The sequence below is a fragment of the Pseudorca crassidens genome, chromosome 15, assembly GCF_039906515.1.
Source record: "Pseudorca crassidens isolate mPseCra1 chromosome 15, mPseCra1.hap1, whole genome shotgun sequence".
NCBI classification, from domain to species: domain Eukaryota; kingdom Metazoa; phylum Chordata; class Mammalia; order Artiodactyla; family Delphinidae; genus Pseudorca; species Pseudorca crassidens.
The window spans coordinates 62,633,675-62,660,724 of NC_090310.1; the positions used below are offsets into that span (position 1 = coordinate 62,633,675).

The 27,050-nt window shown below is 48.5% G+C and overlaps 1 protein-coding gene across 6 annotated transcripts in view; it reads right to left on the reverse strand.

The window, feature by feature from the left end:
• BCL2L1 (BCL2 like 1) overlaps positions 1-26,660 on the reverse strand; it is a 51,951-nt gene extending 25,291 nt beyond the window's left edge. The window contains exons 1-2 of one of the 6 annotated variants that reach the window (XM_067707767.1): positions 26,530-26,660; positions 24,333-25,008 (exon numbers count right to left, since the gene is read on the reverse strand). In XM_067707767.1, coding sequence (XP_067563868.1) covers positions 24,333-24,896 — 564 coding nt within the window. In that variant the 5' untranslated portion in view covers positions 24,897-25,008; positions 26,530-26,660. Of the gene's footprint in view, positions 1-24,332; positions 25,027-25,310; positions 26,225-26,415 lie in introns of those variants that run through there. The other 5 variants (XM_067707770.1, XM_067707769.1, XM_067707771.1 and 2 more) reach the window with 5 other exon arrangements.
• Between the last annotated feature and the right edge of the window lie 390 nt (positions 26,661-27,050).

The following is a 27,050-nucleotide window of genomic DNA, read 5'->3' on the forward strand; positions in this document are numbered from 1 at the left end:
GTAGGGTGTGGCTGTAATTGGAGAGGACACACAGGGGGCTCTAAGGTATTCATAAACTGAGTTATGAGTTTACAGGTGATTATTTTCCTAGTCTTGAAACTTCACATACACATAAGATATTCTCTGTTGTATTTATGATAAATTTCTTAAAAAAAAAAAAAAAGTTATACTGGAACAGTGCATACTGGGAGCCAGAACTGCAACCACTAACTCTGGCTACATGTGTGGTGTCCAAAGAGTTAAGCCTGTTTCTCAGCCTGTGGGTGGGAGGGCAGGCAGCAGCTGGGGCACAGTGGGAGTCTCTGGCTCCAGCTGGCTCCAGCCTAGATCTGCCTGGATCAAGCACCACGCCCAGGAACTGGCACCTGTGGGGGCAGGGCCCTCTGGACAGGTGGCACCTGAAGCCCCTGATGACCTGCACATGTAAGGGACTGGGCCCAGTCAGATGGATGGCAGTCTCCTCCTTTAGGAGCCCCTCCATCTGGTAAGAAAGTGTGCTGGTGGCAGCTTAGAGATGGTGAGAAGTGGGAAGAGGGTCTGGGACTCAGCGTGGAGGCGGGGAAGGAACTGGGTGGGCTGGGCTCAGATACCAAGGGAGGCTGCTGGGATTAGCACCTGCTGAGAATGAGATTAGGTTTCTTGGGAAGGGCTCATCTATCTAATGCCCCCCAAAAGCTGTCTCCCTACAGCTTTTCTCTGCTGGACAGATGGTGTCTGAGCTGCTTCCTTGAGAGGGTGGTGGAGGTGGGGTGGGAGCTGATGCCTGCTTGGTCTTGGGCTTCCCTGTCTTCCACAATAGTAATGATCAGAGACCTACTACATGCCAGGCACTGTCCTAAAAGCCCTTCACACAAATTACCTCCATTTAATTTTCACAGCACCAGACTGCCTATGGCCTAGAGAGCAGGTTTACATTCAAGGAGACCTTGGCTTGGTATACTTAAACACTTGCCCAAAAAAAAAGTCAAAGAGTGAACAAACTAGGACTTGCATGCAGGAGCCCTCGCAGGAAACTACTGGCCGTGACGTCTTCCCCTTCTCATTAAACGGCAGCAAGTTCCTTCCTGTTGCGCAGGCCAAAAACCTGGACTCCTTTTTCTCTCACATACCCCTTATCCAATCATTAGCAGATCCAGTGGCCCTGACCTTCAAATTGTATCTATGCTCTGACCACTGCTCACCACTTTGGCCACATCTCTACCCTCGTACAAACCACCATCATCACCTGCCCAGCTTCTTACTGGTCTCTTGCTCCCACCTTTGCTCATATAGTGAATACAGGGACTCTGGTTAGTTTACACTGTATACCCAACCTATAGCTCAGTGTCTAACACATGGCAGGTACTCAATAACTATTTGTTAATGAACAAATAAATGAATGACCAACATCTCTCAGGAAATGACTCAGATTCAGAAGGGAGGAAGACCTGCCTGAGTGCCCTTAGCTTTCTCAGCCCAGATGACCTTTGGTACCCCAAAGCAGTGGTCAACATCCTTCCCTATTATGAAATGTCCTGGATGTATAGCATTACCACTGTGTCATCCACTTGTGCCTGTACACATGCACACACACACAGGGACAAAGGTACTGGAACAGGGCTGCTTCTGATTAGGAATGAGCCTAGGACACTTATTTCTAGGGGACCGTCCCTGCACTGTATACACGTTGGTTTTTATTCTCATGAATGAAGAGTCACTGGAGGGTTCTGAACTGAAGAATGACAGGATCTGACCTCTACTTTAGAAGAATCACTGGTTGCTATATGGCTAACAGATTGGGGGGGGGGCGGTGTGCAAGGGAAGAAGCATGGAGGTGGCTGTAGAGTTGTCCAGGTGAGAGAGGGAATGAGCAATAGTTCTGCCCTCAGCCAAAGCAATCTTGAGAAAGAAAAACAGAGCTGGAGGAATCAGGCACCCTGACTTCAGACTATACTACAAAGCTACAGTAATCAAGACAGGATGGTACTGGCACAAAACCAGAAATATAGATCAATGGAACCGGATTGAAAGCCCAGAGATAAACCCACGCACATATGGTCACCATACCTTTGATAAAGGAGGTAAGAATATACAGTGGAAAAAAGGCAGCCTCTTCAATAAGTGGTGCTGGGAAAACTGGACAGCTACATGTAAAAGAATGAAATTAGAACACTCGCTAACACCGTACACAAAAATAAACTCAAAATGGATTAAAGACCTAAATGTAAGGCCAGACACTATCAAACTCTTAGAGGAAAACATAGGCAGAACACTCTATGACATAAATCACAGCAAGATCCTTTTGACCCACCTCCTAGAGAAATGGAAATAAAAACAAAAATAAACAAATGGGACTTAGTGAAACTTAAAAGCTTTTGCACAGCAAAGGAAACCATACACAAGACTAAAAGACAACCCTTGGAATGGGAGAAAATATTTGCTAACGAAGTAACTGACAAAGGATTAATCTCCAATATTTACAAGCAGCTCATGCAGCTCAATATCAAAAAAAACAAACAACCTAATCCAAAATTGGGCAGAAGACCTAAATAGACATTTCTCCAAAGAAGATATACAGATTGCCAACAAACACATGAAAGGATGCTCAACATCACTAATCATCAGAGAAATGCAAATCAAAACTACAATGAGGTATCTATCACCTCACACTGGTCAGAATGGCCATCATCAAAAAATCTACAAACAATAAATGCTGGAGAGGGTGTGGAGACAAAGGAAACCCTCTTGCACTGTTGGTGGGAATGTAAATTGATACAGCCACTATGGATAACAGTATGGAGGTTCCTTAAAAAACTAAAAATAGAACTACCATACGACCCAGCAATCCCACTACTGGGCATATATCCTGAGAAAACCATAATTCAAGAAGAGTCATGTACCACAATGTTCACTGCAGCAGTATTTACAACAGCCAGGACATGGAAGCAACCTAAGTGTCCATCGACAGATGAATGGATAAAGAAGATGTGGCACATATATACGATGGAATATTACTCAGACATAAAAAGAAACGAAATTGAGTTATTTGTAGTGAGGTGGATGGACCTAGAGTCTGTCATACAGAGTGAAGTAAGTCAGAAAGAGAAGAACAAATACCATATGCTAATACATATATATGGAATCTAAAAAAGAAAAATGGTTCTGAAGAACCTAGGGGCAGGACAGGAATAAGAACGCAGATGCAGAGAATGCACTTGAGGACATAGGGAGGGGAAAGGGTAAGCTGGGACGAAGTGAGAGAGTGGCAATGACATATATACACCACCAAATATAAAACAGATAGCTAGTGGGAAACAGCCGCATAGCACGGGGGCGATCAGCTCGGTGCTTTGGGTGCTAGGTGCTCTAGGACGACCTAGAGGGGTGGGATAGGGAGGGTGGGAGGGAGATGCAAGAGGGAGGGGATATGTGGATATATGCATACGTATACCTGATTTACTTTGTTATACAGCAGAAACTAACACAACATTGTAAAGCAATTACACTCCAATAAAGATGTTTAAAAAAAAAAATAGCTCTGCCCTCTCACATCCCACTTCTAGCTTTTTTTTTTTTTTTAAACTTTTAAAATTTTGGCTGCGCTGGGTCTTAGTTGTGGCATGGCATGCGGGATCTTTCGTTGTGGTGTGAGGGCTCAGTAGTTGTGGTGCGCAAGCTTAGCTGTCCTGCAGCATGTGGGATCTTAGTTCCCCGACCAGGGATCAAACCCGCGTGCCCTTCATTGGAAGGCAGATTCTTAACCACTGGACCACCAGAGAAGTCCCCCCACTTCTAGCCGTTAACCAGGCTAGTTCTCCTGCCAAATGAGAAACAACAACAGCACATGCTGGGGACTCCCTCAGCAGCTTCCATTATCAAGATAGCACCTCACTAACCCCCTCAACAGTCCTGTGAAGCAGGTTCTAGCAGTACCCAAGTTTTACAGAGAAGAAAACAGAGGCTCTAAGAGGTAAAGTCACCTGTCAAGACTCCACAGCAGACTGTCAGCATCCAAAGTCTGTCCTCTTCTCATCTGAATAGTCTGCTTCCAGCCAGCATCCATCCACAGCCTATCCAGACTCCAAAGCTCAGTTCCCCTTACTCAATGGCCTTCTTTTGAGAACCTATCTACAGGGCTACCATTCACTGAGTACTCCCTGGGTGCTGCATGCACTGCTGAATGCTGTACATGTGCTGTGTAATATTCCAATGATCAAAGGAGCCACATACCTTGGTGACTTCCATTTTACACATGAAAACAGTGAAGCTGAGAGGGGCAAAGTCACAGAGCAAGTAAGCTGTCTATTGTCCTAGTCACCTGGCCCTGAGCCATCTTATTACTTTTCTTTTTCTTTATTTTTTTCCTTTTCAGTCATTGGGTCAAGGGAGGATATCCAATAGATCATAGTGTGGTGGATGCTCTGCTCTAAAATATAAGCTGTCTTTTTGTCCCCTTGACCCGACTCTACATGCCTTAAGGTCAAAGTCCACAAATAACATTTGTTTGCCCATCCTACAGTGCTGGAGCTGAGCCTTGGACTTGGGCAAAGGAGATCAGAAGGGTCAGGAATTCTCGTCAAAGTCACAGGGATAAATGAAGGTGGAGGAGAGGGATGGAGGCCCTCCTGTGAATCCTACCCCTCAAGGGTACTGTTCCTTTTAGCTTGAGAAGCCTTGAGGACACCTTTGTCCAGGAGAATGCACCTTCTAGTTCCTTAAAAGTGGGGAGCACTGTTCCAGCTAAGACCCTGCAGACAGGTGGAATGTCTGTACCCCAGCCTCGTTCTGAAGAGACTTGCAGAGCAGGAAGGAAGGGGCAATGACTTTCAGTTCCCGTTAATGTGTCTAGAAGCAGCAGCTGATTCAGCTAGATGATGTCACCTTCCTAAACCTCCTGACCAGCAGCTGAGATGGTAAAAGCAAGAAACTGGGGGATACTCAGCTGGCTAAGCCCGAACATGCCTCTGGAAAAGGCCAATAGTAACCTCGGGCTCTGGGAGCATCCTCCTGAAGTTTAGCAAAAAGAGTCCTATCAGATGAGAGGACAGTAGGTGTCCTTCAAGACCCTCATTCCAAGATGCTGCCCTAACTCTCCTTTTGCTCAGCAGCTTTCTGCACATCCTGAACTAACAATGCTTCGCTTATTTGAGGGTGGAGCACTGGAAAAAAGCCTGGCTTTTGGAGCCAGACCAATGTGGGTCTGAATTCAGGATCCAGTGTGTCCAAGCTGCAGGACCCTAGGCATGGAACTTCATTTCTCTCAATCTCAATTTCCTCATGGAAAAGAAACTGGAGCCGACAGCCTACTCATCACACAGGCTGGGTGGGAGAATAAACGAGAAAATGGATGTAGAGTGCCTGATTTGGGAAAGGTGCTCAGTAAGTGGTAGTCGCCGTAACTCCCTTTGGATCCCTGGGAGGGAGGAGTGAAAGACCCATAACACAAAGGGGAAGCAAGGCCCACAGTGGGCCCACCAGTGTCAGAGCCGAGTATCTGCGTGGGCCCAAAGTCTGGACGAGCCAAGTTCAATCTGCCTTGCTTTTCTGTTTGCAAAATCTTTGCTTCAAATCTTCCCAGGCCGGCTTGCTCCTTAATCTACTCTCAGGTCAAAAGTCACCTCCTCAGAGAGGCCTTCTTGATCTCCTCGTATAAAGTTGGTTCCCTAGATACTGCATTACTCAGTTTCATTTTCTTTAAATTATTTAACCCTCTATCTGAAATCATCTTGTTTCTCAGGCTAGCTGCCTCCCCAGCTCACATATGTGAAAGCAGTGTCCTTGACTGTCTAGTTCATCACAGCACCCCCAGCACTCAGCACCACCTGGCATGTGGTGGTGCTCAATAAACATCTGCTGAATCAACAAATGAATGAATGCACCTGGGACAGCCACCGGCGAAACTGACAAGGACCCCACACTTACTCCTCTGCTCACTGTCAGTTCTAGGTCCTGGCTCTCATGCCAGGTGCTGGCATTGCTACCTGGGAATCAGTGGACCAGAAGGTGGCCAGGATGGGCATCTGTACCTGGCAATGGGATATATATATTGGGATACCAGGACTGCCGAAGAGGGCCTCGGACTCTCTCCCTGGCACTTGAGGCTCCCACAAATCTGGCTCCAGCTGACCTTTCTGGCTTTATCACCTAATAAGTGACCCTTTCACACACACTCCAAAATGGACTACCACTCCTATCTGTCTCTTCTTGAGAGTCCATGCCAGCCTGCACAACTTAGCTCACATGGAGCACCAGCTCCTCTTTTCCCTCACTCTGCGGTTAAGTCCCAGCACAAAAGTCACCTCTCCTGTGAAGTGCTGCTCTTATTTGGCATTTAGCATTTATTGTTGGCTTTCACAAGATCTCTTTTCATGTGCATTACGTCTTTTCTAATTCAACTGGAAGTATTTCAAGGATAGAACTGGGTCTTCAAATGGAGATATCTCAATTAATAAATCTGGAAAAAAGGCTCTCTTTTTTATTTAAATTAGTTTATTTATTTATTTATTTTTGGCTGCATTGGGTCTTTGTTGGTGCACGTGGGCTTTCTCTAGTAGCAGCGAGCGTGGGCTACTCTTCGTTGCGGTGCGCAGGCTTCTCATTGCGGTGGCTTCTCTTGTTGTGGGACACAGGCTCTAGGCGTGCGGGCTCAGTAGTTGTGGTGCACCAGCTTAGCTGCTCTGCAGCATGTGGGATCTTCCTGGACCAGGGTTCGAACCTGTGTCCCCTGCATTGGCAGGTGGATTCTTAACCACTGTGCCACCAGGGAAGCTCCCAAAAGGCTCTCTTTGAAACAAAGTTGGCTGGGTCCCGAAAGGGTTGGGGGGACTCCTCCCTGCTGCACTGGCCCCTCTGGTGAAGGAGGAGAAAGATCATCATGCTGTCTCAGCCCAGGAGCCCAGGTATGAGGCAGTGACGGAGCCAACAAATCCTGGACTATCACATGCAGTCTGGGACAATCCCAAGGTCATGTGTGTGACTGGCTTTTTAAAACTCCATCATTTTCACGAATCTGGGCATAATTTACTTATCAATCATAAAGAATGATAGAAAAACTCTGCTCAGTTCAACGGGACTTCCATGCTATCTGCTTCTGTGAATTAAGCTTATCCATCTTATCATCTTCTTTTTTTTTTTTTTTTTTTTTTTGTGGTACGCGGGCCTCTCACTGCTGTGGCCTCTCCCATTGCAGAGCACAGGCTCTGGACGCACAGGCTCAGCGGCCATGGCTCACGGGCCCAGTCGCTCCGCGGCATGTGGGATCTTCCCGGACCTGGGCACAAACCCATGTCCCCTAGCATCGGCAGGTGGACTCTCAACCACTGCGCCACCAGGGAAGCCCCATCTTATCATCTTCTTATCCATACTTTCCTTTCCCTTGATTTCCCCTGCTATTTTATCCTTTTGATCATATGAATTTTCCTAAGTTGCCTCCAACTCTTTGTAAAACAAAGTGAGGCTCCAATAAAATGAGTTGGTCCAGTTCTCTTTTAAATGCTACAATGGTGTACAAAAATGATGTCCGAAACAATTCATTATAGCAAAGATAAGTGACAAAAATAATGCATGTGAATCACTAAGTATAGTACATGGCACTTAGCATTCAAAAGGTAAGTTGAAAGAACACTCACAATTCTTACTAGCTTCTCTGGGCTGACTCAGTTTTCTCATGTGTAAAATAAAAACAACGTCTTAGGTTTATTCATTTGTTCAATCATTCATTCCAAAATCATTCACTGAATGTTTACTACCTATAAGGAACAGTTTTAGGTATTAGAGATAAAATGATGAGCCACCTAAAGTCCTTATAATCATGGGGCTTACATTCTAGTAGAAGAGTGACAAAAACCAAATAAACAAACAAAAAGAAAATTTCAGATAGAGGTTGGTGCTGTGACAAAAATACAAGAAAGTAAACGACTAGAGAGTGATTTAGAAGTACCTTGGCTACTTTAGACCAAAGGTCAAAGAGAACCTCTCAGAGGAGGTGACCTGTGAGCTGAGTCAACTGAAAGAACCAGCAAGGCAAACACCAGGGGCAGAGCACTCCAGGCAGAGGGAACAGCAACTACACAGACCCTCAGGCAGGGGCAAGGGAGCCAGGAACCAGGAACAGCAGGAGCCCCTGAGCCATGAGTGCAGAGAGGGAAGGGGGAGTGCTGAAGGATGGAGAGGCAGCCAGTACCAGATCATGCAGGCCATAGAGGCCTAGGTAAGGACTGGGTTTTATTCCAATTGGGTGGAGGGTTGTAAGCAAGAATGTGCCAAGATCTGAACTGGTTTTCAAAAGACCACTCTGTCTGCAATGTTGGGGCAGAAGTGATTTTTTAAGGTCCCTTCTTAGCTCCAAATAGCTGACTTTTCCTCCTGTCATTATTCTAGGCTCCCACAAACTGGCTGCCAGAACAAGAAAGATGCATCCTCCTCAATAAAGAGAGAGCAAAGAGAAGGAGCAGTTTCTACCCCAGGCAGAAGCAAGGAATCTGTGTCACCTTGTTCTGCAGGAGATGGAGGGAGTGGCCCCATCAGGGAGGGGTGGGAATCCCAGCTTGGAAAACATCCCCAAGCCACCTGTATTGTTTCTGCCTCCTGTGTGGAAGTTTCTGCCATGACACAGTGCTCCGGAATGCTCTCCCCACCCACCCCCCCACACCCAATCTTCCGTTTACAGAGGCAGAGTTGTACTTTGCATTCCTCCCAGGATTTAGCTCAAATCTAGCCTACAGGAAATGGTCGATAAAGAGCTACTGACTGATTAATGAAGAGAGGGAATATTCTCAGCCATTAGGCAAATATTAATGAGTACTATGAGTACTATGTTGGTCTCTGGGGATACAAGGTGATTAAGATGGGTTTCTTGCCTTCACTGAGCTCAGAAGTCAGCAGATAGACCAAAAACCACAGACAGCTACAATGCTGGGTATAAGAGTAACAGCAGCAACATTTACTAGGCCCTCTTTATTCACAAGTAGAGCACTGTGGGCTTTAGAGCCAGACTAAGGTTCAAAACACGACTTTACACCACTTACCAACCTAGCATCTTTGTACAAATTCCTTAACTTCCCTATGCTTCACTTTTCTCCTCTGTAAAATGAGAATTATAGTAAGAATGCCTACCTCAATGGTACTGTTTTGAGAATTCAATGAATTAACACATATAAAATACTTAAGGGTAAGTGCTCTATAAATGTTAGCTATTATTAAAATTACTATAGCATCTGTGCCAAGCTCGACATGTATGATCTCATTTCATCCTTACAAAAACCCTACCAGGCAGGTATTACCATCTCCATTTTTGAGATAGGGGAACTGAGGCTCAGAAAGGGGGAGGAATGAGCCCAAGATCAAACGGCTGGTATGTGATGGAGCCAGATTCAAACTCAGCTCTGTCCCACTCCAGAGGCCATACTTCCAATAATGAAATGATCCCATTCTCTTCAGAAGCTCACAGCACAGTGCCCCAAACACAGCAGAGGCCCCGTAAAGGGAGCTATGGTTGTTATTCCATTGTTCCTGGAGATCTTCCAGTAGTAGGTGCTGTGGAGCCTAGAGGAAGCACCTCTTTTACCCTGAAGGGGTCTGAGAAGGGCTCAAAGGAAACTGACCTGGGTGCCAACTGCAGGCTTTGCTCTGGAGTCCTATGGGTTCCCCTCACTGAATCGTGGTCTGCTAATTTGGAACCCTACCTTCCACCACTAAATCAGACCCAGAAACTGCTCCCAGGTGCCTGGACACCTGCATGGACAGGCAGGCAGTTTCCTCTGGGCTGACTTCTTGTCTGGCTCTACACACCTCTCAGTTTCATCACTTAGCCACCAGCCTGGGGCCTCTTGCCTGTACCTGCTGCTGGACCCAGTCCCAGGGGACCCTGCCCAAAGGGCCATTTCTGAGTGACTCCCTGGAGACTTCCTTGATATGGTAACCCCTAGGGTTCCATATGAATGTGGGTGCTGTGAGCAAAGGGAAATTTTTCTTACTGAGTAGCAGACGGAGAGTGGGTAGAACAAGGGGTGGTTGTTCTTGTTTTGAATCAGAGGTGAGTGTGGGGTGAGGCCCACTGTGCCTCCCAGTTTTTATATTTAAGCAGCACTGATTCTGGCCAGTCAGAGCTCCCACTCAGCAGTCTGTGGAGCCTAGAGGTGGGTGAGGACATCCGGGGGTGAGGAGTTAATAGTCATCTCTACTTCCCATTTGACCCTTACTCATAGATCTGGCCTTGCCAAGTAATTAGACTGCAGAGGGCAACCAATGGATGAATTAAGGAATGACCAAACCTCACACTGAGAGGAAAAGGAAAGATCCAGCATTTGGTAAAGGAACCAGCTTTTACTCCATACCAGGCTCTGTGCTGGGGCACTTTACATACACCGCTCATCATTATGAATGTTCACTAACTTGGACACTACACACTCAGCCACCAAGTGCCAGGCACAAGAGTAGCTGATGGCAGTGAATGAGATTCAGTTTCTACCTTCAGAAAGCTCAGAGCACCTTGCTTAATTAGTCTTTCTCCCAACAATCCTATGAAATGATTATTTCCATTTTATAGATGTTCAGGCTTAAAGAAGTAAAGTAACCTGTCCAAATTCATGAAGCTAGGTAAGTGAGAGAGCTACGATATTGCTTCCACTCAAAAAGTGCTTGTTGGTTGAAAGAATTAATGAGTGAAAGAATGAATGAAAGAATGAGAGACACAGGGTTTTGACCTCAGTCAAGGAGCAGCAACAAGACCAAACATTTATAGTTCTCAAAGTGCTTTTTCATCTATCATCTCCTTGGGCCTCTCAAGATAGCCCATGAGGGAGGCAAGGCGGGTGTTATCTTTCTTCAGCAGATGAGGCAACAGACTTACAGCCACACAGCAAACAAGGAGTGGGGCCATCCTGGAAAACTCCAGAGTCCCCACAGCACCTTGTTTAATCATTCAGATGCATGTCAAGCACCTACTATATGCTAGGCATGCTCCTATGCTCTTTAAATATTCAACTCATTAAGTCTTCCACTCAGTCAACAAATAATGATTGAATGTCTTCTGTGTTCCAGGTTCTATGGCAGGATCTAGGGATACAGCAGTGAATAAAGCAGGGGAGATCCCTGCCTTCCTGGAGGCACTTGGCAAAGTGCCAAAGAAAATATGCCCCATCACCAAATGCCCAGCCAGCAACAATGGCCAAACCCCCACTGTGTACAGCATGATTTGGGGCCCTTGTGGAGGAGGTGGGGGACAAGGTTATGAGCTACAACCCCCAGCTTTAGGAGTCTTAAAATCTCCAAGTTCTTGGTTCGAAGGATATACATATACTCTGTCAGCCTAAAAGTCTGCTCTTGGAGTGTAGCTCCGATAGTGATCACAGCTTCTTGATCACCTGTGAAGGCAATCTGCTAATAACAGCTGTAATAGTAGCTGTCATACTGAGTAATTACATATGCCAGACTCCATGATAAATGTTCCATGTATCTGACCACTTATTTTTATGATCAAGAGTCTTTCAAGAAAAGTACGGCATTATTTTCATCTTTTAACAGATGAGGAAACTAAGGCTGCGACAGATTAAGCAATTTGTCCAAGGATAACTATAGAGCAAGTAGGATTCAGCACTGGTTTGTCAAATTTTGTATCTGGCTCTGAACAGTGATGGAATTTCTCCCAGGGAGGCACTGGAGATGGAAACATCAAGAATACCAAGAGCAGCTGCTTCCTGGGAGGGCTAGGACCTCCAGAGCCCCCAACAGATTTTTCCTCCCCCACTTTTATCAGGTCTGAACATCAGACAGAGAGGGAAAGGTTAAGTAAGCTCAAGCTACCCCTAGGGCAACAGGAGTCTCTCCCTCTCTGCTGAACCTCCAGGGGAGGAGTCTGTGACCTTCATTTGCCACCACCAACCCCCCACAAGAGAGACAGAAGGAAGGAGGGGATGGGGGCAGGGGAGTCTTTTCCCTGGGTTGGGGAGGGGTGGGGCACACCAGGGAAGAAGGGAAAAAGCATGACTGCTTCTTTCCTCTCTTGGACAAGAAGCCCGTACATGTGATGTGGTGTGTGTCCTGCACATGGAAGCCCCACAGGGGAATGCCAGGGTACCTTTTGGACCCAAGAAGACTCAGAGAGGAGAGACTGGCACAGCCCTGAACTGCAAGCTAAGCTAACAATTTCTAAGCATTGTAACTAGGTCATCAGGTTCCTGGAGAAGCCAGCTGTGTCTGGGGATGGGGGATGGGGAGGGAAATTTTGCAGTTTACCAAGATCCCTACTTCCCTTCAGGCCCCGCCCTCCCTGAAATCTGCACCTGCTCCCAAACTGACCCCTCCCCCTAGCTGGGCCCAGCTGTCAACGGCTCCCAATGCCCCACCCCTGCCTTCCATGGGCCGGAACTATGGGGGCCTCTTGGACAGGAGGTACCTTATTGCCACCTTAGCCCTTCGGAAAGGGAGCTGTGGGGCAGGGAAGGAGTGGCCTCGCCTGGGGGGTATTTCTTACTCCATGAGGGCAGCAAGAAAGCTGGGTTCCTTTGGGCCTGCCCAGGGTACCTTCCTGGCATTGATGCCACAGGTGGCAGGAGACAGATGATGTTTCCCCTGCTGAGACCAGAGTTGCCAAAAGGCTTCAATCAAGCCTTTGAATCTGCACCTGGCCTGGAGCCCCAAAATAACAACCATGGCAGCCTACCTGATCCACAGGTCGCAGGTGCATCTGGCTTTTTTCTCCCTGCTGAGCCCTGGCTGGCAAGGGATTCTCTCTGCCAGCGATAACTAGAGACCTGGCTGCATGGCTCTGGTGTTGGGCCTCTCCCCATTGGGCCCACCTCTACCAGCAACTATCTCCATCCCTCTGCCCAGGGGCCTCCACCATCAGTCACCATTCCCTTCTCCCTGACCAGCTTTACTGACAGCCCAGACCCTCTTCCGCCAGACTGCCTCTTCACTGTCTCCCAAATGCTTCATCATACACATTCCACCCTCCAGCTCTGTGTGGATCTTTCATACCTATCAAGGCTGCCCTTGCCACATTCGTTTCACCTACTGAAAGCCTTCACGGTCCAAATTTTCCTAGTAGGTAGTAATGATGCCTGACACCGACTGAGCGTACTGTATTCAGGCACTGTGCTAGGTAGGCTACAGAATCACTCACTCATTCAGCAAGTATTCACTGAGTGGATCCCATGTGCCAAGCACTCTGCTAGATGCTGGGGATGAAGGAAACTTGAAACAAACCCCCTACACTCTGGGAGCTTAGCTTTTACAAGAGGAGTCAGGCAGTAAAGAGGTAAACAAAGGTGGCCTCTTTACTCTTTAGGAGAGGTGATATTTGAGTTGAGACCTAAATGCTAAGACAGCCCTGATCAGATCTAGGGGAAGAGTGACCCTGGCAAGCCTATGACAAAGAGATTACTACCACTATCTTCATTAAGGGATGATTACTACCTTCATTTTACAGATGAGAAAACTGAGGACTCGGTGTGAACTGCACAAAGGCACACTGCTGAGAAAGCTATTATTCAAGCCTCTAGTGGTGACCTTTCTCCTTCCTGACACTAGGGTTTGGGCTGGTAATGCAGTTGGTGAGGGAGAAGGTGCATGGGGTGATGCAGGCTGAGAGTGGAGGTCCCTGGACCAAGCCACCAATTGAGTAGCTAGCTAATTGTGGAAGTGGGCTGGTTTGGCAGGGGTCCAGGGCACCTGTGGGATGCAGCCAGGGGGTCTGTCCTCTTCAATTTCTGGAGTCTACAATACAGATTTGGCACAGTTTGCCTGCAGCCATTCACCAAGGGTTGCGAGTCTATTCCTACTGCTTTAAATGAGTTTGCTTCCTTAAGGACAGAGACATTTTTGTAGCCTAACCTGCATCTAATAATAACAACCCTTCATGTTCATTGAGCAGATCCTGGCTGAGCCCTTGCCCAACCCCAGGTCCTGTGCCAGGTACTCAGGATAAAGTAAGCCAGTCCAGGCCTGCAAAGAAGCAATGATGCCGTGACTTGAGGGTAGGCTTTGGCATGAGATACAGCTGGGTGCAAGACCCAGCTCTGCCTCTTACAAGGTGTGGTACTGTGGACATGTTATAAAGCCTCTTGAAGCTCTGGATTCTCCATCTCCACACCAAAGCAGTTGTGAGGACCAAACACGATGATTATGTCAGGGGCATAAACATAGCACCTGGCACAGAGCAAGCACTCAACACATAGCACCTGTCATTATTACTAAAAAAACACTTTTGCATTTCACTTTCTCATTTGAGCCTCACTTACTCTGGTAGGCTGGTACTATTCTCTCAGATTTATGGATGAGAATTTAAAGCTGATTTGTCTAGTGCTACGCCACCAGCAAGAAATTAAGCTAAGTTTCACAGTGAGAGGCCTGCGTACCGCAAAAAAAAAAAAAAAAAAAAAAAGAAATTAAGCTAAGTTTCAAACCTGAGTGCAGAGTTTTATCTATGGGTATGTAGAAAGTGATCAATACATACTACCATGACCCTTGCCTGGAGTGTCTGGGAGCTGAGGGGACGGATGGGTGATGCACACAGCCTGACTCAGATGGCAGAAAGACACCAGCAAGGCCCAAGGTGTAGGGCATGGAAACAGACCACTGAGGGATGGGACCCGGTTCCCCTCATTGCAGTACCCACAGTATCCCCAGCCCTTAGCGCAAATAAAGTATTCACCAGTATTTGCTGATTTAACAAATGAAACAAAACTCTGAAGACAGCTCCAAGCAATGAATCCCGCTTTAGGGAAGGCAGGCAACATTGATAACACTGAGTTAAAAGCTAGAATTCTAAGCCATTTACTGTGGGACTAAGGCCCCTTGCCTTAGTTTCCTCCCTGAAATGGGACTGAACATACCCACCTCACTGTGAAATCATGTATACAAAGAAGTCTGGTGAGTTATAAAGTGTTATCATGCATATAAAAGCAATTATCATCAGGCTACAGACCACTAAGGCAATGAAGTGTTGTGACGACAAGCACCTCAGGTTTGAAGCCCAGGTCGTCCTGGCACTAGCCTGTGTGGCCCTGAGCATGTCACTTTTCCCTGAGTCTCAGTCTTCTCAACTATAAAATGAAGATGACACCACCTACCTTGTAGGGTTTTTTAAGATGGCTTAGAGATAAAGAACACAGGCTTGGACTAAGACAGACTTGGTTTCAAATCCTGACTCTGCTTCCCACTAACTGGGTCCCCCCAAATCTCATTGTCCTATAATGCTGAGATTGTTGGACAGTAACACAGATGAAATTGGTGAAAGCCCTGTCACATAGTGAGCACTGAATAAATGCCAACAATCATTTAGACACTGGTACAGTCAGGGGAGGGGGCAAGGTGTAGTGTTTAAAAGTGGGCGCTTGGAAGCCACCCTCACAGGCTTTGCCACTTACTAAGCATGCTACCCTTCACAAGGTGCTTAACATCTCTGTACCTCAGTTTCCTCATTTGTAAAATAGGGATAATAATGGTAGCAACTTCAGAGTGTTGCTCTGCGAATGGAATAAATTAATACATATAAAGCATTTTGAACAACGCCTGGCATAGAATAAGCACTTGATAAATGTTAGGTGCTATTAATAGTAACGTTAACAATAATATTAATCACCAAGTGGAATAAGAGGGAGGGACTGTGTAATCCTGGGACACGGGTATCCCATGGAAGAATTCTAGGGAAATCCCTGGGCAGCTGTTTGTAGGCAAGTTCTCAGCCTCTGGGAGAAAGACTCTTCTATGGAAAGGACATGAGGCTGGGGGCTCCTGAGCAAAAATCTCAGTCCCGATGACCAGGAGGCCAGTCTCTGGGGAGGCAAGTCAGGCTGCTTGGAAGGACACAGTGTTCCTGGCCCCGCCTGACTCAGGGGAACAAAGGCACGTGTGTGGCCAGGGAGGAGGGAGGGGAATGTTTCCCTTTCAAGAGCGGAACAAAGGATCTGAGGCATAGTTGAGTGCGTTCCAATCCCCTCCCAGGCTAGCTCCCATTCCTCAGATGATTGTCCAACAAGGTTTTCAACCTTCTAGCTTCCTCCTGAAAGGTGACCTCGGGGAGGGAGTGGCAGGCTCCACTTCACTCTTCCCTCTGTCATCGGTCTCCAAGAGGCAGGATTTCTACGTGCCAACCTCTAAGACCTCTCTTAGGAGTCCCAGGCCTGTGCAGGGTGTGGGGTGGGGACCCAGGGGGAACCCAGGGTTAACGGATGACACAAGGCACTGCAAGTGACAGGTTTAATGTCCCTCTAGGGGGAGTCCAAGACTAAAACTGCTACTTAGTGTGGAGCCAGGAGAGAACCCAGGAGTTCTGACCAACCCCCAGTGTGGGGTGGGTGTAAAACTCTGACAGAACTCAGTGGAAATGCATTTTCTAAACCTTAAAGGGATGATCACAGGCTGGAGAGAGAAGCTAGGTGAAGGGTGAAGGGGGAGGAAGCGAAGAAAGTAACTGACAAGAGGAAAGGGAGAGACATGGCCAAAAAAAGGAGTTTGTGTGAGGGGGGAGCCTTTAGGGATATTACTTTCCAATTTCCACACTCTAGCCAGCAAGAATCCGACTGCTGGGGTGGGACAGGAAGCAGTCCATGGAAGTCATTGCAATGGCATTTCCTGAAGAGTGAGAGAAAAACCTCTAGTTCCGAGGGGAGCTCTGGAGTCTGCCCAAAAAGCCCTGTAGCTTGGAGCTAGCCTTAAGGCTCCGGCTTGGCCTGAGAGTCTCATCAGGGATGAAACCAAGTAGCAGAAGGTCCCAAAGGCAGTTTCTTTCTGCAAAAACACTATTTACAAAAATCAATATGTAATAAACGGGAAGCCAGATGATGTGACTGAAGGAGCCCTTGGTTGCGGCTGCTGGTTGCTGCTGATACTGACAGTCACTATTCTGAGAGCCTTTTGACATGAATTAACTCACTGAATCTTCAGTGCAAAGCGCTATTATTATAGCCATTTACAAGTTAAAAGACTTGCCCAAGGTCACAAATGACATAAGTGGTCTAGTCCAGATGTGAAAGCCCAAACCCTGCATCCTCCTCCTGATGTAACCTTGGGCAAGTCACTTCATCTTTCTCAGCCTGATTTCTCTCTGCTCACCTCCCTGGGTGGTTGGTTTATAAGCATCAGAAAGGCAAGGTGGGGGGAATTCCCTGGCAGTCGGTAGTTAGGACTCCCACTTGCAGGGGCACAGGTTCGATCCCTCATCAGGGAACTAAGATCCTGCATGCTGCAGGGCCAAAAAAATACAAAGTATCTGGGAACACTGGAACCACAGTCCCTCAGGGAAATAATGAGCAGAACTCACTCCATTAAAAATAATAATAATAAAAAAATTTAAAAAATTTTTAAAGGCAAGGTGGATATGAAAGTGCTTTCTAAGCTGTAAAGTGCTACATAAATGTGGAGTGGAAATATTGTGGGGTCAGTGATAAACTACCCTACATTAACACTGGGATTAGTTAATTTTTAGCAATTAAAGTGCTGCAGCTGTTGATAGGAAAGAGCCACCCTAAAGCATAACTATCGTGAAATATGCCATAATGATGGAATCCACAAGGCCTAGGGCCAGTGAGAAGCAGGATTCCTATACTCAGCTTCAACCCTCCATCTTACAGATGGGGAAACTGGGGCCTAGGGGTAAAATGACTTGGCCAAAGTGAGACAGTGAGTCAAGGCAGATTTGAGACTAGAACTGGGATCCTGACTAAGACCAGTGCTTGACCAACATGCAAAGGAACACTACGGAGCTCCTGGCAGGACAGGAACACTGCTACGGCCTGCCTGCCCTAAGGATATGCCCAAAGGTCACTACGGAGTCCAAACAAGGGAGAATAGACGCTGTAGATTCTGTGAATGGGTCTCCAACACGAGTTCTGTGGCAAAGATGATCAGAATTATGATACCAACCTGTGCCAGGCTCTATGCATCTCAGGCAGATCTCGTTAGGTCTTCGCCATGGCCTTGTGAGGCAGGTAATATTTGCCCCAAGGTTCAGAGAGTTCAAGGAGCTTGCCCAAAGTCACAGAGCTAGACATGGGTGATGTGGGACCTCAACCCAGACATGGTGCAGTTATCCACACAGAATTAGCGCTAGAGTGGAGGAGGACCATTCAGCACACCACATTTGAAGAGACTATCCCAGAACATCTAGCTTATTTAGCCCTGATTCTATGATCTCCAAGTGGTTAAAAAATGTGGCTTTCAAGGTGGCCAGACCCATCAATATGCCATGTGCAAGCCTGGTCTTGGTCCCTTTTCACCATTTCCACCTCTACCTCCTGATCCAAGCCACTCTTCTTTCTCACTTGACAGCTTTCACCAGCCTCTTCACTGGGCTCCTGGCTGCCACCCTTGCAGAATTCAGATCATTTCACCCCTGCTCCTAATCTTCTCCTGGCCTCTCTCATTCTACCAAAGCCAAGTCCTCACCATCACCTGTAAAGGGCCATGTGATTGGGCCCCTGGCTACCTCTCCCCCCTCAATCCCAACCACTCTCCCCTCTCACCTCCTACCACTCTCTTACTGTTTCTTCTCCAGCTACGCTGGCCTTCTTGCTCATCCTTGAGCATGCCAAGCACACTCCCTCCTGAGTCCATCCCTCTGCTTATAACACTCTTTCTACAGGTACCCACATCGACCATCACCTTACCTTCTTCAGGCCTTGGCTCAAATATTACCTTTTGGTGATGCGTTCTCTATGCACTCTTTTAAAATTGCAGCCTTACCTCCTTTTGCTAGGCATGCCTTATGCCTCAATGTGCTTTATTTTCTTCATAGCACTTAGTATCACCTGATATATGTTATGTATGTATGTAATTACACGTTGTCTGTTTCTCCCCACTAGAATGTAAGCTCCACAATGCAAACTTAATTTTATTTAATGCTGTACTGCTAGTGCCTAGGACAGCCTGACACACAGCAGGAGCTCAATTAATATTATCTGAATCAATGAATGAATGTTTAGGGACTTCCCTGGTGGCGGAGTGGTTGAGAATCCGCCTGCCAATACAGGGGACACGGGTTCAAGCCCTGGTCCAGGAAGATCGCACGTGCCACAGAGCAAGTAAGCCCGTGTGCCACAACTATTGAGCCTGTGCTCTAGAGCCCGCGAGCCACAACTACTGAAGCCCGCACACCTAAAGCCTGTGCCCCGCAACAAGAGGAGCCACCACAATGAGAAGCCCGCACACCCAATGAAGAGTAGCCCCTGCTCTCCACAGCTAGAGAAAGCCCACGCGCAGCAATGAAGACCCGATGCAGCCAAAAAAAAGAATGAATGATTAGATAAAGGGCAATTCCTATTACTATTATTCTGGTTTGATAAGTGTCTGTTTCTTCAGAAATTTAGGCGGCTTCTCTTCTCTTTCATTAGGTACCTGCTACGCCTAAGACCTCTGCTCAGTGCTGATTAAACAAGTATGGACAAGATGTGGACTCCACCCTCAGGAAGTTCCTAAACCTGGTAGAGGTATGGTAGTGTTAGATGTCTTCTTTATACTAATTTAAACTCTACCACTGTGATTTACCTATCCAAGTTCTACTGGGTACTATACCAATAAAAAAGTCTTAGCCCCTCTTCCTGCAGATATTTGAAACCAGTGACCGTGGTCTCCTGGGTCTTCTCTTCCCCATGCTAAACAAAAAGACCCAGTGGGATTGTCTGACTTAGATCTGCCAACTGGGAACGGGGAAGACAGACTGTCGGCTGGAGAGACAGAAGAGAAGCGGATCCAGGAGCAGAGTGGCTCCTTCAAAGAAAAGAGAGGGAGTCCTTGGGGAGGAACTCCATGGAATTAGGTTGAAGGTTGGGGGTGGGGACAGAGCCCTGCTCATTAGGTAGTAGGAGATTATGTTTCTGTAGAAGAGCAGCTCACTGGGAATTACCCCTAAACCTATCCATGCTAAACCCAGACAAAACCATCGCTGCTAAAATAAAGCCCTGTAATGGAAGGCTGAGGGCACTGGAAAAACCAGGGAGGACGCCCAAGCCACTGGCCTCAGGACAGATACCTGCTGGGGAAGGGAGAAGTAACAACTGCTGCTTCCTGTAGCCCAAACAAATCTGGTGACTACCCACACAAAAGCCAAGAAAACCCTCTAGGTTCTGTTGGGGACCCCTGAAAAAATACTTGGGTATTTTCTACCAGAAGCTTAAGGGCTCTGTGGGGCTACTGGGGAAATCAGTCTCAGGAAGCCTGGAAAACCCTGTGATGGTGATGGCGTTTTAAGGGCAACTTCAAATGTACATCCAGAAGAACCGGGTGTTTTGAGGGGGAGCCCCTGAGACACTGCTACCTCACTTTGGGACCTGAATGAGAGATTACTAAAAATTTCCACGTTTGGGGTTTCTAATGGGGTTTCCCCAAGAAAACCACAGAACTGCGAACAGCTGCTGAGATCTGCAAAAGTCGCTGAGGTGCTTCAGCGAAGCATACATTAGTGCCAAAGAAGACAGAACAGGCAAGAAGAAACCTACAGAAACTAGAAGACCACAGAGCTATGCAGCCTGGGAAAGGCCAAATTATGGTTCCTCCGCCACCCCCGCCCCAACAACTGTTCATTGCTTTCAACAATGGTGTTTCCATCAAGCTAAGGGGTTTCCCAGGGACAGTGATAACAAAATGGCCTGGCCCACTTGGGTCCCCACCACATAGCTGTCCACATTCCCATTGGAAAGCCCCAGAAACACTCTGTCCCTATCATTCTAGTGAACATCTCAGCAGCTGGCTTTGTTTCTCAAGAAACTCTGGGGGCAAAGTTCAGTTTTCGTAGGCAGGTAGCCCATTCCTTAAAAGAGGCACCTCCATCCTGCAGTTAAGGCCAAGGAGAGCCTTTGTTCTAGATCCTTTACTAGAGTCAAGCTATGGCAGCTGTCTATCTTTATTTCATTTTACAGGTGGGAGAGATGGATGGACAAGAGAGATAAACAGGTTCAGCATCTTGGCAGGTGACTCCAGGTAGGCGGTGGTGTGGTTATATGTGTGGAATTCCAGTCCTTGGAGCATCACCCACAATTAAGTAGACATACCTGGAGCAAGCCATATTCTCCCTTTATGCACACAATTCTTACCTACTGGTAGGGCTTGAGAAAGTTTTAACAATGAAAAATTAACAAGAAGCCCACTCTCAGGACTTCCCTGGTGGCGCCGTGGTTGAAGGTCCGCCTGCCGATGCAGGGGACACGGGTTCGTGCCCCGGTCTGGGAGGATCCTGCATGTCGCGGAGCGGCTGGGCCCGTGAGCCATGGCCGCTGGGCCTGCGCATCCGCAGCCTGTGCTCCGCAATGGGAGAGGCCACAACAGTGAGAGGCCCGCGTACCGCAAAAAAAAAAAAAAAAAAAAAAGAAGCCCACTCTCACCGGGCAAAACCCTGATACCCACTTGAGTTTTACCAGTGCCAGAATGTGCGGAGGCTACACACATGCCTTTGGCAGCCCGCTACTGCCAACAAAGGTGCTGTTCTTCCTGCAACTCCTGAACAAGGCCAGCACCAGACTCGAGTGAGCACCTCCACAGGCATGTTTTGCTTGGCCCAACAGCACCTTTGGCTCACATTATTACTCCTAGGACAATCTGAAATGCAGGCAAAGAGTTTAGGCTTTGGAGTCAGGCCCACCTAGGTGTAAATTCTCACTCAGTCACTTAACTGGCTGAGGAATACCTGGGGCCAGTCACTTAGCTACCAGCAGCTTCATATGTAAACTGGGAATAAACCCACCTACCTTAGAAGGTTATTGTGTGGAGTATATGAAATAGCATGTCATTTCCATGAAAGAAAGTACCATGTTTTGCTTATGGCCAGCACCTAGCACATGCCTTCCTCATAGTAGATGCTCAGTGAATTTTGGTTGCATAAGTAAAATACCTAACATAATGCCTCATGCATAAAATGTACTCTCTAAAGGCTCATTTCCTTTTCCTTTCCTGTAGGGATGCTAAATTTAGAGCATATCCCAGGGTGGAATGGCCCGTAACTCTTACACTCATGGATCCCCCAGCCACAGCCTCCAGGAAGGTTATGAGATGCCATTGCAGTAGCCAGTCTGTAAGTCAAACAGGATGGTCCCTGAGAGGGAAGTGGGCGGGTACCCTCTACCCAAAGGATCCCATGTCACATGTTCTTTACCTCCTGGCCTCAGGGAGAATGCGTGCCCAGAAATGGTTCTGACATAACTGGCTCTTCTGCACACATCCCCTCTGTTCACCAAGAGGAAGTAACATACGGTATGCTGTCCAACGGGCTCTGATAATTCTTGAGCAAAGAGACAGAAGATGGAATTTCAATCCAGTGGTGATCTAACGAACTTGCCCAGTGCTATTGTGTCTAAAACCTCTTTCTTGAGCAAAGAGACAGAAGATGGAATTTCAATCCAGTGGTGATCTAACGAACTTGCCCAGTGCTGCTGTGTCTAAAACCTCTTTCTACATGCAATACCAGGTGACTAGCAATTCTCTGGTCCAGGCAGCCCTCTCAGAGGCTGTCTGGCAGGCCAGGAACCTTTCCCATATTGCCTTTTGTTAATAGCTGGCAACAACCCACCTGTATTAGGACCACCGGCCAAAGACAACGGTCAGGCAAAGTGGGCAAATGGCCCAAGTCTCTACTTGGAGATGCCTCAGAAGGTGTGTCAGAAATGCTGGAATCCTGTCCCTCCTGTAATAAGTTAAACAAATATTTGCCCCCAAAGAGAATCAAAGCAGGGGGGAATAAGAGAGGTCATCCCACAAACCAATAGGAACTATTTAATCATTTATCTCTCCAGGGAGTTCATTTACAGAAAAGCTTTCAAGTCTGCCAGCCTTAGCTAAAGAAAGCCCTCCACCTTTACCTTCCGCAACCCCACCCCAGTCTTCTGACCTCTACTGACTTGACCCCTTTGCCTTTTACAAGAACTGGCAGTGGGAAGAGCTGATGAAGTTGCAAAGAAATGGGAAATAAGACAGGGGGTGGGGTTCCAGGAGGTCCCTTGCTCTGTGGTAAACTGAAGTGCCTACCACACCCTAGGCCCAGCCTCTGGATAATTGCATTCTTAACATTCCTGAGTCCACGATGCATGGCCCTTTCCACCTCAGCTCCTTCAATCAATGACTTATTTTCCACAGGCTGCTTGATTTTCTGGGTTTTCTGAGGGGACAAAATACCTCTCATAAGCCCTGCCCCTCCCCGAGGCAGGGAGATAAGCAAGGAGATAGAACTGAGTTCACTGCAGAAAAGCAAAAACTGCCTACAATGACCGCCAGTAAAGAATCTCTCACCACTAGCTCACCCTGACTTGGTGATAGGCAAGGGAATTCCCCTCCCTGGCAAAGGAACGAGGCACAACTGCTGGGCCCAGAAAGTATACCTGGGACCGACGACGACTACTACAGCAAACTTGCTGGTGTCCATCACTGTGCTCACATTAGCTCCAAGGACTGCAAGGCAAGGAGGGCTTGCCACATTTTTTTAGTGGAAGAAGCTGAGGCTCAAGGTAAACTGTCCTGTCCAAGGTCACACGGCTAGTTATGTGACAGGGCTGGAACTCACACCTGTGTCAGTTTGTTTCTGAAGTCTGTCACTGAATCTCAATGTTCCAAGGAGCCCCACAGACCAGGTTCTTGCTTTGCCAGCAAACAGTGCTCAGTGAAGAGGCCCCAGGGCCCCGGCCGGAAAGCAACAGGCGTAACAGCTGGAGCTCCCCAACCGACCCCAGGCAGTGAGGTGCAAAGTCCCTGGGCTTAATGAGTGACACAGCAAGAGCTCCGCAAACTGGCCAACCACACAGAAAGTTGCACACTTTAGAGCCAATGAACATAGGGGCGCAGCACAAACACAACTGGCCCACTGGCACAGCTAACACCCTAAAATCAGACAATCCTCAGCCATCCAAGCCAGGGGGATGCAAAGTCTGGTCATGCAAACTCTGAAATAAAGGGAACTTGATTTGGGGGAGGGAAGCCCGGGCCAGGATTGACATCCCAGGGGAGTAAGATTGAAGGGGCTTGTGGGTCACTGATACTCACTATCTTCTGCAGGCATTACACTCATCACCCCTTAGCACGGTGAGCCATTATGTCAGGGTGAGGGGAACACTGGACTAACTTCCCACTCTCAAAGGTTTGGGGCCAAATGAACACACAGGCTATGTTTTCCTCTGCAGAGAAACTAGAACACAAGTATGAAAGAGTAGGGTCATGAGGATGACCAGAATGAAGATGTCTGGTCCTTGTAGAACTAGGTCACCTGTATTTCAGAACAGTTAACCTCTTGTGGTGCAATGAGGCCAGTCAGGTCTCCTTAACAAACAACGTCTCCAATAATCACCCAGAATAAGAGAAAGACACATAGGGGAAAGGCTGTTGGGAATCTGACCAGAGGCCAAGGAAAAGGGACACACAAGGGGCGTGGTCCTTACCCAGCCGCCGTTCTCCTGGATCCAAGGCTCTAGGTGGTCATTCAGGTAAGTGGCCATCCAAGCTGCAATCCGACTCACCAATACCTGCATCTCCTTGTCTACGCTTTCCACGCACAGTGCCCCACCGAAGGAGAAAAAGGCCACAATGCGACCCCAGTTCACCCCATCCCGGAAGAGTTCGTTCACTACCTGCTCAAAGCTCTGATATGCCGTCCCTGGGGTGATGTGGAGCTGGGATGTCAGGTCGCTGAATGCCCGCCGGTACCTCAGTTCAAACTCATCGCCTGCCTCCCTCAGCGCTTGCTTCACCGCTGCCATGGGGATCACCTCCCGGGCATCCAAGCTGCTGCTGTGGCCAGTGGCTACATTCACCGCAGGGCTGTCTGCCAGGTGCCAGGATGGGTTGCCATTGATGGCACTGGGGGTTTCCATGTCTGATTCAGTCCCTTCTGGGGCCTCAGTTCTGTTCTCGTCCACATCGCTAAACTGACTCCAGCTGTATCCTTTCTGGGAAAGCTTGTAGGAGAGAAAGTCAACCACCAGCTCCCGATTGCTCTGAGACATTTTTATAATAGGGATGGGCTCCACCAGTCCATTGTCCAAAACACCTGCTCACTCACTGAGTCTGGTCTCTGCTTAGTGGTTCTCTTCTGAGATCCAAAGCCAAGATAAGGTTCTGAAGGGAGAGAAAGAGCTTCAGGAAAAAAAAATTAATATGCATGCCATTTACCCTACAACATCCCATTCCCTCTCCAGGTACCAGCCCTGGGTTCTTTGCGGCTCTTATGAAGGTCTGGGTCTAGCTTCCAAGGGACTTGAATGAAGTCAAATTGAAAGCACCAGTGGGCTCTGAATCATCACACCGGCTTTTTTTTTTTTTTTTTTTACCTCAACCATCCCATTTTCCCCAAAATGTCTTCCTCAGAAAGTCACCCCAATGGGCAGTCTGCCCCCCAACCCCACCCCCACACCACCTACATTCAAATGTCTCGGGCAACGGCAGGCAGGTGCAGCCCCCGGAAAATCTTTTGTATCATAGGTCGGGCTAGGAGGTGGCAGCCGGGATGCCGGTAACTCAACCGGCCTCGCGGCGGCTGGCAAAAAAAGCAGCTCCGGCTGGAGGGATCATGCGACCCGGCGGACTGAGAGCTCAGAAGGCGACACAGGAATTACGAAGCTCAAGAACCGGCCCCCTCGCTTGCTTCCTCCTCCATCGCCCAGATCGAGGGCGGCCGCTCAGCAGCCGCGGCCTCCTGCCACCCGGGAGCCCAGCCCCCTCGCTCTTGCACGCCCCTTGGCTCTCCGCCTCCTACTGGGAGCCAGGAGAACTCTCTCGGAGATGGCTGGTGTGAGGTTTAGTTTTTGTTTTTTTTCTATTTAAGTACCAGCCCAAGGTGAGGTTTCCGAAGAAACCCTGAAGGGACTTCTCAATGGGGCTCAAGGTTTCGATGAGGGGCGGAGAGAGGGAAAAACTGCCTCGGATCTGCGCTCTGACTTTGGAAAGGCCATCCCCGGGCCTTTCTGGGAGGCTGAAAGCCGGGGACCCCCCAGAAACGCCGCTGGTTTTCTCTGAATTCCCCAAAGGCCCTGGACTTCGCGGTGGCGGTGCGGGATTGCCGGGTCCTCCATTCCCCGCACGGACACAATGGCCGCCGGCGCCCTACACAAAGACCGGGCGAGGGTGAGGCGCCGGGCCTCTTCTCGTGTCAGAGAGAGGGGTCGAGGCCAGCTCGAGACCCCCCACAGCTGAGACCACGTTTTCCTGGGGACAGGCGGCTTCCTGGCGCCCCCGGGAGGGCTTGGGGGCCGGGAGCTGCACCTCTCCGGAGCCCGGGGTCGGTGGGCTGCGGCCTCGCAGCTTCCTCCGCGCTTTAGGCCGGGTACCCGCCCGGCCACCGCCCCGTTGCTAGGCAACTACTCTCCCTCAGGGGCGCCCCCTAGACCTTTCTGGGAGGAGGGGTCTCGCCCCCGGCGGCCCGCCCCGGCGTAGCCAATCAGCGAGCCCAGGTAGCACGCAAGCAGGACGGCGAGGGCTCCCATTGGGCGCAGCGCCTGCCACGCACAGGGGAGGCGGCGCTCTCACCTGCGAGCCCCGCGAACCGTGGGGGGCCACATACCCCCTTCATGGGCCAGGTCGTTTTCGGACGCGAGCGCTCTTCGCGGCCAAGTTCCGCGCCGTGGACCTGGGCCGGCCTACCTGGCTGAAGGCTCGCGCTGTCTCTTCCGAACGAGTCGGCCTCAGTTTCCCCTGAAGAGACCGGGAGAACTTGCAAGCTCAGTCACTTCCGGTGCCGCGGCAGCGCGCGCGAGCCCGAGACGCAAGGGGAGTGCGCGCCTCGAGGACTGGCGTCAAGAACTGGGCGGGAGCGCCCCCTTGCGGTGGAGCTGGGGAACCCGGAGACGCAAGAAAAAAAAAATCAACGTTTACGTTCACATTTCCATTCATTCATTCATTTAGCCAGTTTCATCCACCCGTCAGTTTATATATCGAAAAAGCATCGCGTTGTGTCTAAGAACCTTGTGTCTGGGATTCCAGCTTTGCTGGTTGGGCAAGTTACTCAACTGCTGGGTGCCTCAATTATCCTTAACTGTAAAATGAGTAAAAAGCAACCTCCCTCATTGAGTTATTGTGATGATTAAAAAAGTTGTTATTTGTGAAGTCCCTAGTATATGCTGCATAATTTCTCTCAGCAAATGTTTATTGTTTGGATTGCTGAA